Source organism: Vigna angularis, chromosome 3, assembly GCF_016808095.1.
Source record: "Vigna angularis cultivar LongXiaoDou No.4 chromosome 3, ASM1680809v1, whole genome shotgun sequence".
In the NCBI taxonomy this organism is placed as follows: Eukaryota; Viridiplantae; Streptophyta; class Magnoliopsida; order Fabales; family Fabaceae; genus Vigna; species Vigna angularis.
The window spans coordinates 2,928,787-2,946,688 of NC_068972.1; the positions used below are offsets into that span (position 1 = coordinate 2,928,787).

Genomic DNA, 17,902 nt, shown 5'->3' on the forward strand with positions numbered 1-17,902 from the left:
TGTGTCCATAAATATTTTTCATCTATAAAACATACTAGAGAGGGGAACAACATTCTTCAGATAGAGTTAAATATATGATTCTGCACTATACAAGTCCACTGATATTTCTAATTTAATACACTTTGATTCTATTATAACGCGTCTGTATTTTCAAGATAGTGTTGTAATGAATTACTATTGTAAATTTAAATTAAACTAAACGTTGTTCTTTTATTTTTAGATTAATTGAAGGAAAATATTCAAATGATTTTTAATTTATTTTATTGGAAAAGTTTGTAAAGTATGTAGATAAGTATTGTTTTGAAATAAACGAATTTAAAGTTTGAAGCGGGAGGGTGAGACAGGAGACGAGATCCCCTACAGATTCCACAGACACTCCAAACAATCCCTACCTTTAAATTTCATTTTTTTCATCACAAAACATGATATAGAGCGTGCACCATGTGCAGTTGTGTAGAGGATTCGGTTCGGTGAAATAACCGAGAGACACAGGTCGACGAAGATGGTGAAACTCTCTATCTCTCACTCAATTTGAAATTAGGGTTTCTCTTGTAATCGCCATCTCATATTCTTAATTTGTTTGCAGGATGAAATCGAAGAGTTGGAACCATTGTTTGATTACAGCCGGGTTCAGCCTGTGAATCCCATTTCCATCGATGGTGCGTTTCTTTTCTTGAAAAATTTAGGCGATTCCAAACCCTTATTTTTACAAGATTACTGTTTATCCTTTTTATTACTATCCTACGGGAGTTTGCGCTTGAATTTGAATGTCTTGTGATGGTCGCAGATGATTTTGATGATGACGAGGATGTGATTTGCCCTGATGGTAAGAAGAGGAAGACTACGGATACTGTAAGTCTTATTTTAGGCTCTGATTTTTACGTATTTTTGTTCTGATTATTGGTTTCGGTTTTGTAACTGTTGAAACTGTTGGGTTTTAGGTTGAGGATGAGAAGAAGACTACTGGGGAAAGAGTCACAGTGGTGAACATTGAAGATCAAGATGATGATTGGTTACCCCCTCCACCAAAGAGTGCAAGTAATTCGCAGAGGACGATTGAAGAGGATTCAACTTTGAAAAAATTGAGGTTGTGTATTTCACTCTCCTTAGGAATTTTTAAATGCCAAATCTTAGGTGTTTGCTATTGCCAATCCTTTTACTCCCCCGTGAAATTATATTGTCACTTGTTCTGCGCTGGAATTGGTTGCTCCAACAGTGATATCATAAGATGGGTGCTAGCCTTTTTTATGTTTTTGAAAAGAAAAAAATTGGCCATTCAACCCTAACCACATGAAGCAATGATAAAATGGAATCATTGACACAGTTTTTCATTTTCTTTCTGTATACCTATAATTTTTGTGTGTTAATCATCTGTGGTTCTTCTGGAGCTGGACTGCCTTTTTCGTTGCTCCACATGTGAACATTTCACAGAAAAAGATATGCATGGGTGAATAAAATGGTTTTAATGTTCCATATAATTACTCCCAATCCCTACCCGCTTTTATCTACAGTTTCTAACAGGGTGTTACTTATGGGTGCAGATTAAAGAAGCAGGAACTTGCCTCATTTGCTGAATCAGCAAAACAATTGTTAAAAGATGTTGAAGAGTCTTCTAAATTCGAAGTTAATGATTCTTTGCAGTCTCCGGTGGATGGTGTAGATGAGAAAAGTCTACAGCATTCTGAAAGACCAAAAATCGTCATTTCTGTTCAAGACAAAGATGGAACAAAGCAGATTCGAATGTTCATGGTATATAATTCCTTCAGCTGATATACTTTTTGTTGTCAATGGATGATTATCGTTATCCTATAACTCATTCACGATACGATTCTTCAGCTTGGCGATACAATCTGTGGGTTGTATTAATTGTGTCTGAATTGCATGTGAATCATGCAAATAGTTATCCTATAATTCATTCACAATACGATTCTTCAGCTTGGCGATACAATCTGTGGGTTGTTTTGTATCTGAATTGCATGTGAATCATGCAAATAGCGAAGGATCGTATGAATCACCCTCATGCAATTCTCCTGCAGTGGGTTGTGACATCTTGCTGTCCAGAGTCATCCGCGTTGTACCTAGCCAGCCATCGTGGCTGGAGCAATAATTTTTGCAAGCAAGATTGCAAGTAAAAGGCTACCAGAGCAGGCAAATCGTGTTGCACTGCAGATCCAGTCTCTGTTCCACTTAAGCTGCTCTTGCTGCTAGTGGAGGGAGATGACCCACAACCCTAAGTTAAAACAGAAATATGTTTTTTTCCTTTAGGAGTTTCTATGTTGTTACAGGTCAAACACCATCCAGTTATGATTTTTTACTATGGGCCATAAGTTTTTATTGGATCACCGGGAAATTCTTCCTACACCCTATATACTTTTCTTCTAGCTCCCTGTAATTATATTTGATGGACAAAACTGCACTTTTGAAATCCTTTACATATTTCGAAAAACTGCACTCTAGTGTGTTTTGATCTAAATATAAAGAAAAAGAATAAAGCAAAAGTAAAATATATATTATACATAGTTAAAAATAGACTTTAACCCTGATTCAATTTCACTAAACGAACTTGTAAGATGGATTTTACACTCAAAATTGTAACTTAGTCTTAACTCTAGTCCTCATCTTGCTGTAGATGAGTGGTGTCTTGAGTGTGAGACTAGATATTTATAGGTATTTTGATAGTGACTTGATAATTGATGGCATGATAGGCCTAACAAACATAGTTAGGATATACTTTGATATCATAATAAAAAGTGAACTTCAAGTCTAGTTCAATCTTACAAAATTGACTTGTACTGTAAGGTTTACATTTACTTATGCATATTAACTTGACCTTATCTTTAGTTAATATAGGATTTTTACAAATTATAAAGTTTTATCTTCAAAATTAAACTAAGATATTTTCTAATCATGCCATTTTGGGAACTAAAAATTATTTTGGAACTTATATATGCTATTTTGTTATCTATTTAACTTCATGCTAATATATGTGTTGATCAGTATCTGTTTCATTTTGTTAAATTGCTATTAGACCTATGTTTTACTGTTGACAATGAATCTTGTGATTCATTAAACGATGTGATTCAATTTCTGTTTAAGGGTTTGTATCTGATTCAGCTATCATTCGTCGATCTACTGGTATATTTTGTGATATTAATAGTTTTATTTTTCAGGTAAAATCTAGTTGTAATTTTTGGGATACAAGAGTTGTGTTTCTGGTTTTTTTTCAAAGCTGTTTTTCAATTATAGGTCACTGGACATATTTTCAAAACAGAGTTTGGCCTCTATCCTTACACTCATCTTTTAATTGTCTCTAGGATGACAAGTTTGAAAGGATTGTCAAGACATATGCCGATAAAATCAAGTGTGACCAGAAACAGATAGTATTGTCCTTTGATGGTGATAAAATAAGTTCGTCCGAAACCCCTGCTAGCCTTGGGATGGAAGACGATGATATTATTGAAGTTCACGTGAAATCATGTTGATCTAGGTGAGTTATATTCTATCTTTCTGTTTTTAAAAAATCTTTGATTTTGTTCATAGCATTATGATATCTTGCATTGGTAATGTACTTCTGACTTGAAGTAATTGAAGGGTGTCACCTGCTTGCTCACTTTCTGTCATTGTCTCCTGCTCCAGTAGCCGTTCGATTGATTACTTCATTCAAAACGTAATTTGCTTCTTTGCTGGAAATAGTTACAATATCGCCTATACTCATCTGACCCAGGTATTGTGGTGCTCAAACTGACATTTTGGACCATGCTTGGGAACCCTTGAAGGTTTTTTGTGTTTGTAGCATCTTTAGTAAAACAAGAACAATTCTAGTTCGTATTTGCAATACTTATTTGTACAGCAAATATTTTGACAGAATAGTTTAGGCACTCTTTTGATAGATGTTTCTTTGATTTGTGATATAGGTCTGTGAAAATCCAGAAAACCTCCCGGTATTTGTGGTGCATTGCATTTTTTTTTTCTGCTGTTTGGTTGATCGTTCAATAGATCTATAAGCGATGAGGTAGCTCAAAGTCGATTCCGAAAATTTAGTTATTTGGTTGATTGTTGATAAGGATGTGAAACAGACATAATAGTTGTTCTTCAGTCTCCAGATAGACACACACGTAGGGATTATTTTTAACACTAGAGTACATAAACAAATGCAAACATCATTTTATGGTTACACATTTTCAAATCAGAGATTTTAATTTGTAGTCTAGGATACGTATTAATTTTATTTTTTTCAATTTATTATTCTCTCAAGTTATTCTTAGTCAAGCATGTCTCTTGAAGACTGTTAAAATGCTAAAATTTTACGCAAAAATATTCATGCAACTTAAAAAATGAAAAATGGTTTAGAACAATGCATTTTATGCTTAAATGAGAGAGAAATAGAATTATGATAGAGATGAAAAAGGTAACTTTCATGTTTTAAAGGCTTAAATGAGTTTTAGTTCCACAATATTAGATCATTTTTTTTATTCCTTGTAAAGATTTGTATAAATTAGTCCTTTTAAAAACATAACTGTTTTTGTAGTCCTTTTAATACTTTTACAAGAAATAGTCCTACAAGAACTGGTATTGGTTCCTTTTTATGAACTGTTTCTTAAGTTGTATGTTATATTTGGGCGTCACCAACGGCTACGTGTAATTAACAAATCCACTTCACACCTGGAGTGACAAATTTTAGTTTATATAGGAATTTAAATTCACGGTTTCGAAATTTTGGATATTACTAAGTTTTTATCGAGTTTTGTTACTTTATTTCATATTTAAATATGTTATCCTTTTAATTTATTTTATTGATTGGATGATGTGTCAATTATTTTATCTGGAAAACTTGTTTATTTACCGCAACATGATTTATATTGATCACAAAATTTCCCAGACATGTTAACTAAGCAAGAGAACATTTAATTGAAAAATATAAAAATTTATGAATAATTTGAAATTCAATTAAGCATACTTTAATTAATAATAATAATGATTTACTTGAGCAGATTGTTTTGTTATATTAATTACTATAAAATTTATATTTTTCAAACGACTATATGGAATTTAAGTTTTCTAATACTTGAGTACTTATTAAAATAATTTAGCAACCATAAAATTTTACTTATATGTTAAATAAAAACAATCGAAATCACTTACTATTTTATACTAATTATAATATAATTTTATATTAATTACATCATTTGTCATTTTCTTAATACAAGATAATTAAATAAAATAACAACACGAATGAACAATTATGCCACCCACTTAATAAAAAATTACAGAATACTTAATTGAAACAATATAAAAAAAATAAGTACTTTAAATTTTCTTAATAAATAATAATAAGAATAATAATAATATATTTTCTATTTTATAATAACTAAGCCAGTTTTCTTATGGTCCATTTGAAATTTGTCATCAACTTAATTTTATTTAGACAACTATAGTTTAGTACTTACATTTTCGTGATTATTAAACATATTTCCTTATTTTGTTACTAATAAATTTAAAGTGTTTCTTCCTGTATCTCACCAGTCTCACCCTGCACTTCCCTATTTTTCTATTATTCCAACTGTACTCATCTGAAATCCTACACCCCTTTCTTCTCTCTTATCGCAGTGCTCCTCCCATCCTCTGTCACTTTACTTGTTGTCGCGCTTGTATGTGTTGTTTGTATGAATTGTTTGTATGTAGTATTTGTATGTGTTATTTGTATGCTGAGATTGTATGTGCTGGGATGCATTTCTGGGATGGATGAGACAAAAGTCGAGGCCTTAACCCACTGGTTGAGAGCACGCTAGTGTTGGAAGAGGGGTTGCAGAACTCTCCACAGTTGGAAGTGTGGTTGAGAGCTCGTCGTACAATCTAATCACAGTTGGAAGTGCGGTTCATATCGTGCTGCAATTGAAAATGTGGCTACCGCACTTGGAAGTGCGGTTTTATTGTTGCCACAGCTTGAAATGCGTTCAAGCATTGCTTTTCATTCTTTTTATTTGCTTTATTACATTTAATTGTTTTTTAAGCTTGATTTGTTTTTTATATTTTTTATTAGTTTATTTAAATATTAAATTTGTAGTTTATATTTTGTAATTTTGTATTTTATTTTTACATTTGATATTTATTTAAAATTTATTTTTAATGTAATTAATTTTTCTTAATTTTAAAATTTAAATTTGTTTGTTAATTTTTTAGTCTATAATTATTTATTGATATTTTATTTTTCAATATGAATTATTATTTAATTATTTGTTGTATACTTTTTTTAGATTTTGATTCGTTTATTAATTTAATTTTAATTTATTGTGTTTATGTTGTTTTTTAAAACTTTTTTTATTGATTTGTTAACTTTTTTTAATTTTTAATTTTTATTATATTTGATATTTATTTAAATATTATTTATAATATAATTAATTTGAAATTTATATTTGTTTGTTAATGTTTTTGAAATTATTTATTTATTTAAATAATAATTATTATGCGTAAATTTTTAATTTTTGATTTTTGATTTTGTTTCTTAATTTATTTTTTAATTTTTAATGTTGTTGTTATAATTTGTAGTTATTTAAATATTATTTATTAACTAATTATTGTTATATATTTAATTGATTATTTTAAACATATTTATTATAATAATATATATATATATATATATATAAGAAAATGAAAAACAACATAAAACTAAAACAACATTCAACTAAAACAAGATAAAACTAAATTTAAAAAACAACATATAACTTCTCACAAATATAACTCAATGAAACAAGAAAGGAATAAATGAAACACTGGAGAAATAAGGTTGGGGTGCATGCACAAGCTTATAGTACAAGGTTACCATAACAATGAAGAAATGAGATGGTGTGCATGCACGGGTTATAAGTATAGGATTAAGGGTTGTTGGTGGTTGAAAAATCATTAAATCATTATTATAATATTTTAGATTTTATTAAATAAAGGACATAACTGTCAATTGGAAGATGCAATTGAAAGATGCAAGGTGAGACTGGTGAGATGTAGGGAGAAACACTCCTAAATTTACGGAAATATACCTTCCTTTTTTCTTTCATATCTAACACTTTTGAAACATCTCTCTGTATTCAGTGTAAGTAAACAAAGAAATCCATTTCTTTATTCATTTACTCCCTCTCAATGTTTTCTTCTAAGAGCAAAGACATGTTTGAAGAATTGATTAAAGGGCCATGTCAAACGGGAGGGTGATATTGAGCCATGTGGAGGAGGCAAATAAGACAATTTTTAATGAGTCATATCTACTTAATAAATTTAAGATCTAAATTTTAAAAGATAAATTGACATGAGACTAAATTTAGATATGAGAATCTTAAATATGATATTAGGTCATAAAAATAAATTTTCTTTTTTAAAAAAAACCTTTTTTCTGAAAGAAATATTCTAAAATAATAAAAATATTTTTTTTCATTAAAAACAATTTTTCTTAAGAAATATTCTAGATCAATAAGTAGAAAAGAATCATTCACAATAATTAATACTAAAAATTAATTTATTTTAAGGTAAAGAGCAAATAATATAAAATTTAAATGAAATTTATACTACTATTGTATTTAAAGAAAAAATATACACGGATCTAAAAAATGAGACGATATAAAGGGACTCATAAAACATAGATTAAAACCTCGTAATCATCATTGAAAATGTTCTGATCCCGAAAGGTGTGTTAGTTGGTAAAGAGAGAAGTAAATATATAATTGGAAAAACGTAGAATCTTATCCTAAATAATTTAAAAAAGAGAAAAATAAATAAATAAAAAAACATTTTTTATAAATTAAAATTATTTTATATAAAATTTAGATAAATTGTATATTTCTTTTTACAAAATAGACTTATATATAATATCGATTATAAAAAAAACTTATTCTTTTAAAATATTCAAGGATATATTTATGTTCCCGAAAAAATTGGTTATCTAAACCTAAATTTGTAGGCCCAACAATGCCACAAAATCCAATTTGGGTCCAGAGTCCACTATTGTCAGTCACGCACATGTAAAATGTTGTCTTCCTCACCCAACTTGCTTTTGCATCTCCAAAGTTTCAAAATTTCCCCTTTTTCTTTATTGTTTTTTCCACACCTTATACTCTCTCTAAATTATTCTAACTACCATAAGTTTTTTTTTCAGAATTAAAAAATATTTTACTAGTGATAAAAGTATCACGTTAATTCCATTATACAATTTAATATAATAAACAATTAAAGTTTTAGGAAAAATACCACATGGTTGTTTGATTTTTGGTACACATTTATATATAATATTTGAAAGTAATCAAATAAATTTCAATTATGATTTGGGTTAGTAATTTATGATTTTGCTGTCTGATCTGGTTAGATTTTGTCAGTCCATTCCAAGGAAGTAACTAATGTTCTTGTTAGAGATGATAAAATAAAGAAGAAAGAGGACATAAATAGATAACAAACAAATGGAGGAAAAATGCTTTAATTCGAAAGAAATAAATGAAATAAGAATATTTTTATATGATATTAATATATTAATTTATTATTTTTAATACTATTTTTGAATTATTTATAATTATTATAACAAAACACCAACTCCTTTTATAGTCCATCTATATAAAAAAAAACATTTATTACAAAAACAACACTAACGATATGTTTTTCTTTCTCTCTTCGTACAATCACTCATCTACCTTTTTGTTTCCATACCGACTACCCATCACATTCAAACAAACCAAACGAAGGTTAAAATTTTAAAAGAATATATTATAAAAATCAAAGAAAATAAGACTAAATCGAAAAAACATGAGAAATAAATAATGAATATATAAAACTTAAGGCTCCTTTGTTTTTTGTATTTCATTTTTAACTGTAAAACTGTCACATTTTTTTTATTTCTTTTGTTTATCTCATTTTTAATTTTGTTTCAACAGTGTATTTTTATTTTTTATTTTCACACAAATATTCAAAATAAAAATTGACTACTTTATATGATGAAAAATAAAAAAAATTACAATAAAAATTTTCAAAATATATTTTAGTTAATTGCTGTAATTTTTTCCTCATAACTAAACAAAGTCTAACAAAGAAAGAAGCCAATATCAAACAATTTCTTTTTTACCAAAACCAAGACAAAAGCTAAAAGATTATTTAAACCTTAGCATTTGATTAATAATATATATATCTCACGGTAATTAACCTTTTCTTTTTCTTTTTTTTTTTGTGTTATAGAGTAAAAAAGTAGATGGAGGCTTTTATTATTAACAGTGTTATCTGAAATCATATTACGCTGATATAACACCTCCTACACTTTTCACGTCAATCCAAACAACATTTATTGTATGCACTGTCAATCACCTACAACGCAATTCAATGCTATTTTTTATTTATCTTTCTACATTATCTTCTCATTTGTGTCTAATAAATAGCTTCAGCCACTTGTAATAATCATTACACAGAATAATATAATTTAACTTTAAAAAAGTTACATAAAAAAATGATGTAATATAAAAAAAAGTATGATTAAATACATTGAAAAGAGTTACAGAGTACAGTACTTTTGTTTGTTGTAATGTAAATGGAGTGAAAAGCTACGTGACCCAACGTGAGACACGAGGGGTGTGGGCCCGGGGTGGCTGATCCGGTCCGGCTCATCCCATTACGCGAGTTCGGATTGGCCCAACGCGGCTAACCATTGGGATTACGTAACCACCACATTCACATGCACTATACATTGGATAACGTCCTGGTGGACCCCACTTCACCACATCGCTCTTCCATGCTGGAAAGTTCCATCTCTCCATTGTACACGTCACCTCCCCCAATTGGGTAAAGCCTGCAACAACGCATGACTCATGCTTCCTTCCCTTTCTTCTTCTTCACTGCACAGCGAGAATAGCACTTTTCGCTGCTTTCTCTTTGCTCTCTTCCACTTTATTTTATTGGGAAACAGCCGTAGGTAGAATCTCTTACTTCCTTTTCACTTTTCCTCCTTCTCAAAAGTCAACCCTCCATGCTTCTCTCGGATTTCTTGTTCATCGTTGCTTCCACTCTCTGGTTTCTAAACACTCTTTTCCCTGCTTTTTACTTTCTTTGCTTTTTTCCTCCCTGCTTTTCATCACGAAAATTATATTTAATTTAATTCGCCTTGTTTTTGTTTGTTTGTGGTGGTTTTCTCATCTTCATTCATTTCTGCTATAGTTTTTGCTACTCTTTTGGGAGGACAGAGTGGTGAACTATGATTACTTAGTGTCCTCTGATCTGGGTGTTTTTATGATTCAACTATCATACCATTACAAGTTCTTGAGTTTTATTAGTCGTGTGGGTAAATTCTGGATTTTTGAAATAATTCTTTTGGATTTCTAATCTATTTGGACCAACAGGTAAGACATGGACATTTGAATCGCTTTTTTCTTTCCATAATAGTATATTGAGTAAATAGTATATCCACTGTCAGTGTTCACCTTTATTCTGTTATGAATTGTTACATACAGTGCATTTGTCATTTTGTTTTTTTATAGTAATCACTTTAAATGTTATATTTATTATGATTTCGGATTATTTGTATCTATCATGATTTCTGAATAGCTGACAATTTTTTTTTTTATATTTTCTGGTTTATTGAAAATAAACTATTTTCCATTTGTATTTTGTCAAAGGACTGTTTTATCATTCTTAATAGTCTTCTCATGGTTTCACAGGTATAACTGCATTTCATGTGAAGCTATTCTGCAATTTCCTTTTTTTCTTCTTAAGCTTTAAATTCTATTGACCCTGTGCGATTTTTTTTACAGCTTGTAAACCTTCACAGGGCAACAACTGATGTAAGGCGAGATATTGCCTTTTGCATAAAAGGACTCTGCAACCCTACATGGACCACCTGAGCTGATATCTGGATCTTCTTTATTTAAATTGATGTCTATGCAGTATGAGGTTTTGTAATCTCAGAACCTTTTTCATTATTGGAATTGAAGATTAAGGAAATGGACAAGGTTTGTGAGTTCTGCACGGCCCTGAGGCCACTTGTTTACTGTAAAGCTGATTCGGCATATCTTTGTCTATCCTGTGATGCGAAGGTGCATTTGGCAAATGCTTTGTCCGGCCGGCACCTCCGGAACCTTGTGTGTAACTCATGTGGACATCATGTTGCTCATGTTGTATGTTTGAACCACAAAATGTTAATCTGTCGAGACTGTGATAAAAAATTGCACAATGTTTCTTTATCACACCAGAAACGAGCTATCAGGAGTTTCATAGGTTGCCCTTCTGCTAAAGACTTTGCAGCACTCTGGGGGTTTGAATTGAATGAGATCGAAAACTGTGCCAGTCAGGATCAGTTTGATTCAGTTTCTTGTGTTTCTGCGGAATTGAATGTAGCACAAGTCTCAGGAAAGCCTGATATTCAAAATGGGGTCCCTTCACTGCTAGCTGGGGCCAAACTTGATGAGGAATCGACCGGTCAACAAGGTCAGGTATGCAAGATAGAGTTTTAATATCTCATTTATTGTACTGATGAAAGTTTCAGATTTTACTCATTTGAGCATTACTTTAATAGCTAAAGCCCTCATGATATAAAATTTAGTTTTATGTCACCGAAGTTTTCCATTATAATAAATATAAGATGGCTTTATTGTAAACCATCTGGTACTTCTGAAGTGATTGACTTTAAAAGCACGTACATACATGTATATTAAAGTTTACGAGTTTGTTTTCCATACTTTGAGAGAATTAGAGGAGTCATTATAACGAGTTAAGAGTAGAACAGGATGTACACTGTTATTGCTTTCAATTTACTTTAAATGGATGCAATAATAGACTACTTGATACTTTAGTTCCGAAAGTTATAAAGTAACTGTTAATCTAGTCCTGGTTTTATAAAAAAATGTCAGTTAATTTAGTCTCTCAAATTGGTTCCCACAGTTAATTTGATCTTTTAGATTGTAAAATCAATAATTTAATCCCTGAATTTAACAACCACTGTCAAGTTAGCTATTTAATTTAACAACTATCCATCAATTTGGTTCTTGAAATTTATGGTGTGTTTGCTTTGGTAGATCTACGGTTTACGGATGCGAATGAGTATCGTGCTTTAGGAGATTTGCAGTGATTAGAGGGAGTGGAATTGCAGGTTAGGAGAGAGAATGAATTCTTGCATAGGTGAAGAGATTTGAAGAGATTCATGGTGGTTTTACTGAAGTGTCCTTTGTGTATTTTTGAATTAAGCTTATGCATGGAACTGATGATGTAGTTGTCCTGGTGGTTTTATAAGGCTGTCGTTGGTGGTTTTGTGGTGTTGGAGTTGTTCTCTGTGTGAGGTGTTGGTGGTGAGAACAGATTCTCTATAATGAGAATCGATTAGAGAATTGACAGTTTTTTATTTTCTGAGAAATGGGTCCACTTTTGATTTAGTTTTTTAAGAACTTAAATTTAATAATAATAACAATAATAACTCACATTCATTTTAATATAATTAACACTAATTATTTATTTTAAATTACTTTTATATATCTAAGGATAAAATGATAATCTTTTATTTTTATTCATTAAAATATATATATATATATATAAATAACAAATTTAGGAGATTTGTTCATCTTTCATTTGATCCAAATAACCCCACTTTTACCATATTTTTCCTTTAAATTCATTCTTTAAATCCATCTTCAAATCCAAAAACTGCATATGAAACCACTTATTACCAATAAAGTGAGAGGCTGAATTGACTGATACACACTTACAATCAGAAACCAAAATGACTTACATTGAAACTAAAACAAGTCCAGGGATTAAAATTTCTTTTAACAATTCCAGAGAGTAAAATAATTAATAATTTTTATTTTGGAAATTGATTTGATGGATACTCTTGTATTGGATAAATGATAGAAACTACCGGTTTATTAAATCTTGAGCAAATACAAGGAATGGTTTGTGCATTCTCAAATTTAGGAATTTGCAACATGTTTTCGGCCAAATTGGTGTTCCTCACTTTGTAAATCTCTTGTAGTTGCTAATCTTCCTTCCTTTCTCATTCTATGACAACCACTTGGTCAGAGCACAACAATTACTGGAAGGTGTAATTTAAAATCTACCCTTAAGTATTTACTTAAATTGTAATTTTTTTTTCTAGTCCCAATTCAACAAATCAAGATAACAAATAACATAATTTGGATGTACATGTCTAATTAATTAGCAAAAGGAACAGCTTCTATCATATGTATAAATGCAACCCATATCTTTTCCGCTTTTGATACAAGTTAAAATGTGATGTATCTCAATTTTTGATATTGTTTTGCAGATATTGCACAATCATCAAGAGCGTCAAACTATTGTGCAGCAGATTATTGATCTAAAATGGCTCCAACAAAATGAGGAGATTGATTATTCTGCGAAGATCAGTAGGCTAAAAGAAAAAAAATCATCACCTTCATTATATCACACTCTTAAGAAATTGGACGAAAAATTCAATGGTCAAGCAAAAAATTCCCAGGATTTGGCTACTGATGTTCTGGAAAAAGACTGTCCTATTGTGGAGCCGAGTACAGAAACTTTGCCTTCTACTTTTTCTCAACTTGATAATTTATCTTCATCTTCAATTATCGATCTTCCCTTGCATGGAGAATTGTTCTGGACGTGCAGAAGTCCACTTCGATGTAATCAGGTCAGAGAATTATCTGTTTGAAGACCACTGGTTTTAACCTCTGTTCTTGATATGAAAATATGAAGTGTTAACTTCTCCTATTTTGCACCTTGCTTTGGTGGGATGCATCCCTTTGGTTACATGAAAATATGAACAAGTACACACAAATATACAAAAATGTTTCAGACAAATCACAACTTTTTTCGCTTGCAGTTTGAAAGAGAACACTAGGTTTTGTACATCATTGGATAATATATTTAGTATATGATGAATAATTGGGAACATAGAACCGAGCAATAAAAATAAAAACAATCGAAAAATTCCATATTTGATGTTAAATTATTAAAGATAAGCTATCATCAAGGAGACAGATATTATGCCTTGTATAGGTAACTCAAAGGGCACTAAATCTCACCAGACAAGCAACGCGAGCTTAAAACTCAAGTATATCTTGTCTACACTGGGAAAGAAAACCACAATCTAGCTAGGGATAAGATATCCCAATTCTCATTCAACTAAATCCTAACTTCTGATATTACGGATATTCCCTCAATCCTGATTATAAACCACAATTCACATTTTCTGCTACATTACAAATCATAATTTAATCTAATACAATTTCCCCATACTGCAATAAGCTTCCAACAGTTATAATTGTAATACATTTCTCCTTTTCCTTTATTACAAGATATTAATAAAAAGCTTTATGATGATGTCTGTGTAGCCAGCAAGGACAAACAGAATTACACATTGATGAAAAGCTGAAAGGACAAACCGGACCAACAAAAACCGTACATAAGAAAAGCATATTATGCTAGAAATAAAACAGGATATATTATGCTAAGAAAAGAAGTGATTTTCATATATAATTACTGAAACCGGTATTGGTTTCATAATATAAGATTAATATCATTCCAAGATTTTCCTAACAGTGAAGGTCCTCCTATGCAAAGGCTTTAACTTGTGTCTTCCAGGCCTATCCTAGTTTAAAGAAAAATTGGGTTCAAGCTGAAAAAAATGGAAAATCATACAAACAAATTTCAGCCAGCTTTTGAATGTCTTGAACAGGAGTTTGGTTGGAAAAATGCCAAATTAAACATGCTCTTGATAGGGTTTCTAAACTTAAATCGGTATCATAGAAAGTTTGTAAATTTTGTTTCAAACATAGCATGCTGGCCTTTTAATCTTAGACCTTCCTCCCAATCTGTCAGTGACAAGAAAAAGGAGTTGAATGTCAGACATATAGTAGCATAGGCAGACACTTGTTTTGCTGTGTGTTTGTGACTGCTCTCGCATTTGATTCATTTAAATTTGGTTGACATTATATTGATTGTTCAGTATCAAACATTTGGTCAACTTTATACTTGTCAAAATGGAAATTTCTTTTTGTCAATGTTGCAGCTGTGGTCCCAAAATATTCAAGACCTCGGTATATGTGAAGAACTTGTTCGTCTAGATGATTTTAACATCCCTGATGTTGACTTAACTTTCCAAAACTTCGATGAATTATTTGGAGGAGATCAGGATCCAATTAGAATATTGTTTGATGATCAAGATGTCTCCTGCTCTTCTTTAGAGAAGGATAAGTCAATCGACAAGTCAGATATTGACAATCTAAGTGCAATGGAGGTCTGAATTTCTTCTTTATAAGTCAACATATTTTCATTCCTTCTTAGTGTGTTGATAGTCGTAGGGCTACATCAGACTATAACGATTAGAGAAGAGCACATAATATTTATCAACATGAGCAGAATGTGAACAGTCATTTATTTTTTTAAGGCTAATTTTAAAGGACAAAGGGCAATATTAATGCAGAGTAATAATTTTATGCAGAACAGTGCACTTCAGCTGTTTTCTTTCAGTGGCTTATCACTTCTTGCATCAAAAGCGGAAAATGTGAAACTTTCAAAGTTTAATTTTTTTCTGATTCATGGTTTTGGTTATACCACACATTTTTTTTTTTTTGGAAAGCATTCAAACACAAATACAGTTGCAACGGTACCATAGATACAGTAAAACTGTTAATATAAGTTTCCGCAACCATTGTATTTCTGAAGCTATTTATAACCATAACAGTTCAAAGAAATGCCATAGAAGAAGAATTGGAGGACTGCTGTATCCACCCATGTGATGCAATGAGTTAGGTCCATAATTGTGTTATATATGGTGCACATGTTTTGAAGCCCCCATGTTTTTATAGTAAGCTTTAGAATAAAAAAGTCATTTTGTAGTTTAAGGTTAATTCCAGTTTATCTTCATCAAAATCACCTGATAATGTATTCATGAATAGTGGATCAAGCTAAGGTATACGAAGTCAAGGTAACATCAACGAGATACCCGGTCTCCAAAATAATATACCTATTAATTGTACTATTTTTTTTTTGTCATGAAAGGATTCTTCGGCTTCTGCATCCATTAATCTCTCCCAATCTGATCATGAGAACAAGGATATGAACCCTCTCGGCCAGTACTGTCCAGAAAGCATGGATCCTACTCATGCAACTCAACCATTTGATTCAGCTACACCCTTATCTGTTTTGGGAATCAGTCTGGAAAGCAGTTTCACACATGAGGACGGTATCCTTTCTCCCTACAGTGAAGGGAAGGCTTATTCAGGTAGTTAAATTGAATTGAAGATTGCACATGTGGAGCCTAAAGGAAATGTCATATAAAGAGAAAAGGTCTCAATTGTGAGTTCTGAGTGCTAAGTGTCCCACTTTAGCCTATGTTTAGTTGAGTCATTTTAGCATGCCATTCAGTTATCGCATACCTGTTAGTTCTTTATCTCAGTATTGTCAATTTTAACATCGAGTTTGTTTTTGGTACCACATTGATCTATTACCAGCAATAATGCATTTTATCCCTGGAAATATTAAGTTGATATTTGTATTTTATCAATTTTTATTATATTTATATTCTTTCTGCTTCCAGGCATGAGAAGCAATTTCGACTTCTATCCAGGAAACCTGGAGCTAATGTAAGAAAGAGAGTGAAAGGCATTCCTATGACAGAAATCATTTGACTTTTGCATATTCATGCTGTAGATATCTCTCTCTCTTCCAGATTGTTCCTAATTATGAAGCATTTGTTCACTTGATAAATTGATTCACTCACATTTTTTCTGTTCATAATATATTGTAAAAGTATAGCATCATAATATGTACTGCTTATTCAGAAATATATAGTTAATCTGTGTATGTAAATACGAACAAATTCTTCTCAAATTTGAGTTTTCTTCCTCTTAGAAGTCTAATAATCTTGACAACTCAATTCCTATTTGGTGTTGTATAACATACACTCAATACCATGGACATTATATACAGCGGAAAAAAACTCTACAAACAGGTATTGCAAATCTACAAGTAATAATACAAACAACTACTAAGAATTCATTCTTTGCAATATACAGTCCTTTATTAGTTAAAACTTATCGAAAAATATAAAACTAAGACAGATTTACTAAATTTCGTGTTAGACATGTCTAAATATGTGATTATCAATAAATTTCATCTAATGAAAAAAAGAAAACTGTATAAAAGAGTGTCTGACCAAGTTTATTGTTATTATTTCTCTTGATTATATTGATAAAATAAAAGAGCCTGGGGACCTGTTTCGAGAGTGTGTAATCTACATGCATAATACTGCCGGTTTGCAAGGTCTTTTTGGTTCTTGATAAATGATATGTTTGTTGCTGTACCTGCAGATCTAGGGACTTGTTTTGGTTTCTCTTGATAGCTAAGTTTAGTCAACCCCTTTGCATTTTTTTCTTGACGTTTGAACTCTTAAGCCCCATTACAGAATAATGTACCTATACTCAACAGTTATGTTTCAATTCAATCAAAGTTAAGGATTATGCTGTACAACTAGAAGCAGCCATTTTCAGTGGCAGCTCTATGCATTGAGAGTAGTAGAGAAAGGGACATTTATGATTTGGTCTTTGGACCTTGATAAAACTTAAGAACAACTAATTCAGCTTTTAGCAGTGTGACGAAAGCTGTAATGAAAGGGAAAGATAATCTGAACATTGTTTGTTTTATGAAAAAACAATATCTGAGAAGAATTTTGTGGCTAACTTAACAACCATGACACGTGGGAAAGAGTTCATGTATTGGCCATTGAGAAAGAAATCAACGTGAGGATTTTGAATAAGTGTTATTTTATTCAACAAACATTTTGATACCAGATTTTGATGGAGTAGCGATTAGAGGAAGAGGTTGTTGTAAATGTGATAAAGAAGCAATCCCTCTAACCAAATAGAAAGACCATGATTTCTTTTCTTTTCTTTTCTAAATG

General features: G+C 31.0%; 2 protein-coding genes across 14 annotated transcripts; both read left to right on the forward strand.

Annotated features, from left to right (window-relative positions):
* Positions 1–323: 323 nt before the first annotated feature.
* Positions 324–3,955, forward strand: LOC108325048 (uncharacterized). Of its 8 annotated transcripts, none has more exons than XR_001831800.2 (8): positions 324–505; positions 587–659; positions 788–852; positions 942–1,087; positions 1,542–1,749; positions 3,315–3,487; positions 3,583–3,724; positions 3,915–3,955. XR_001831800.2 is itself a non-coding variant. In XM_017558035.2 (7 exons), the coding sequence occupies exons 1-6, from the start codon at positions 503–505 to the stop codon at positions 3,480–3,482; spliced, it is 663 nt and encodes a 220-aa protein (XP_017413524.1). In that variant the 5' UTR covers positions 324–502; the 3' UTR covers positions 3,483–3,487; positions 3,583–3,955. The 8 variants fall into 8 exon arrangements, 5 of the variants coding, with proteins under 5 accessions (XP_017413524.1, XP_017413525.1, XP_017413526.1 ...); XR_008248051.1 differs by having other exon boundaries at positions 3,637–3,724; XR_008248052.1 differs by having other exon boundaries at positions 3,640–3,724.
* Positions 3,956–9,782: 5,827 nt separating this feature from the next.
* Positions 9,783–16,641, forward strand: LOC108324797 (putative zinc finger protein At1g68190). 6 transcript variants are annotated; one of them, XM_052875149.1, is made up of 6 exons: positions 9,783–9,931; positions 10,767–11,444; positions 13,268–13,630; positions 15,011–15,238; positions 16,003–16,225; positions 16,541–16,641. In XM_052875149.1, the coding sequence occupies exons 2-6, from the start codon at positions 10,956–10,958 to the stop codon at positions 16,588–16,590; spliced, it is 1,353 nt and encodes a 450-aa protein (XP_052731109.1). In that variant the 5' UTR covers positions 9,783–9,931; positions 10,767–10,955; the 3' UTR covers positions 16,591–16,641. The 6 variants fall into 6 exon arrangements, 5 of the variants coding, with proteins under 5 accessions (XP_052731109.1, XP_052731113.1, XP_052731108.1 ...); XR_008247908.1 differs by having other exon boundaries at positions 9,799–10,029; positions 16,003–16,299; XM_052875148.1 differs by having other exon boundaries at positions 9,799–10,029.
* The last annotated feature ends 1,261 nt before the right edge of the window (positions 16,642–17,902 follow it).

Excerpts from the sequence above, each read along its gene's own strand:
- LOC108325048 (XM_017558035.2), top strand. Across the intron at positions 1,088-1,541 it reads TCAACTTTGAAAAAATTGAG|ATTAAAGAAGCAGGAACTTG; the intron begins GTTGTGTATTTC and ends TTATGGGTGCAG. Across the intron at positions 1,750-3,314 it reads AGCAGATTCGAATGTTCATG|GATGACAAGTTTGAAAGGAT; the intron begins GTATATAATTCC and ends AATTGTCTCTAG.
- LOC108324797 (XM_052875149.1), top strand. The coding sequence starts at position 10,956 with ATGGACAAGGTTTGTGAGTTCTGCACGGCCCTGAGGCCACTTGTTTAC. Across the intron at positions 13,631-15,010 it reads GTCCACTTCGATGTAATCAG|CTGTGGTCCCAAAATATTCA; the intron begins GTCAGAGAATTA and ends TCAATGTTGCAG. Across the intron at positions 15,239-16,002 it reads ACAATCTAAGTGCAATGGAG|GATTCTTCGGCTTCTGCATC; the intron begins GTCTGAATTTCT and ends TTGTCATGAAAG.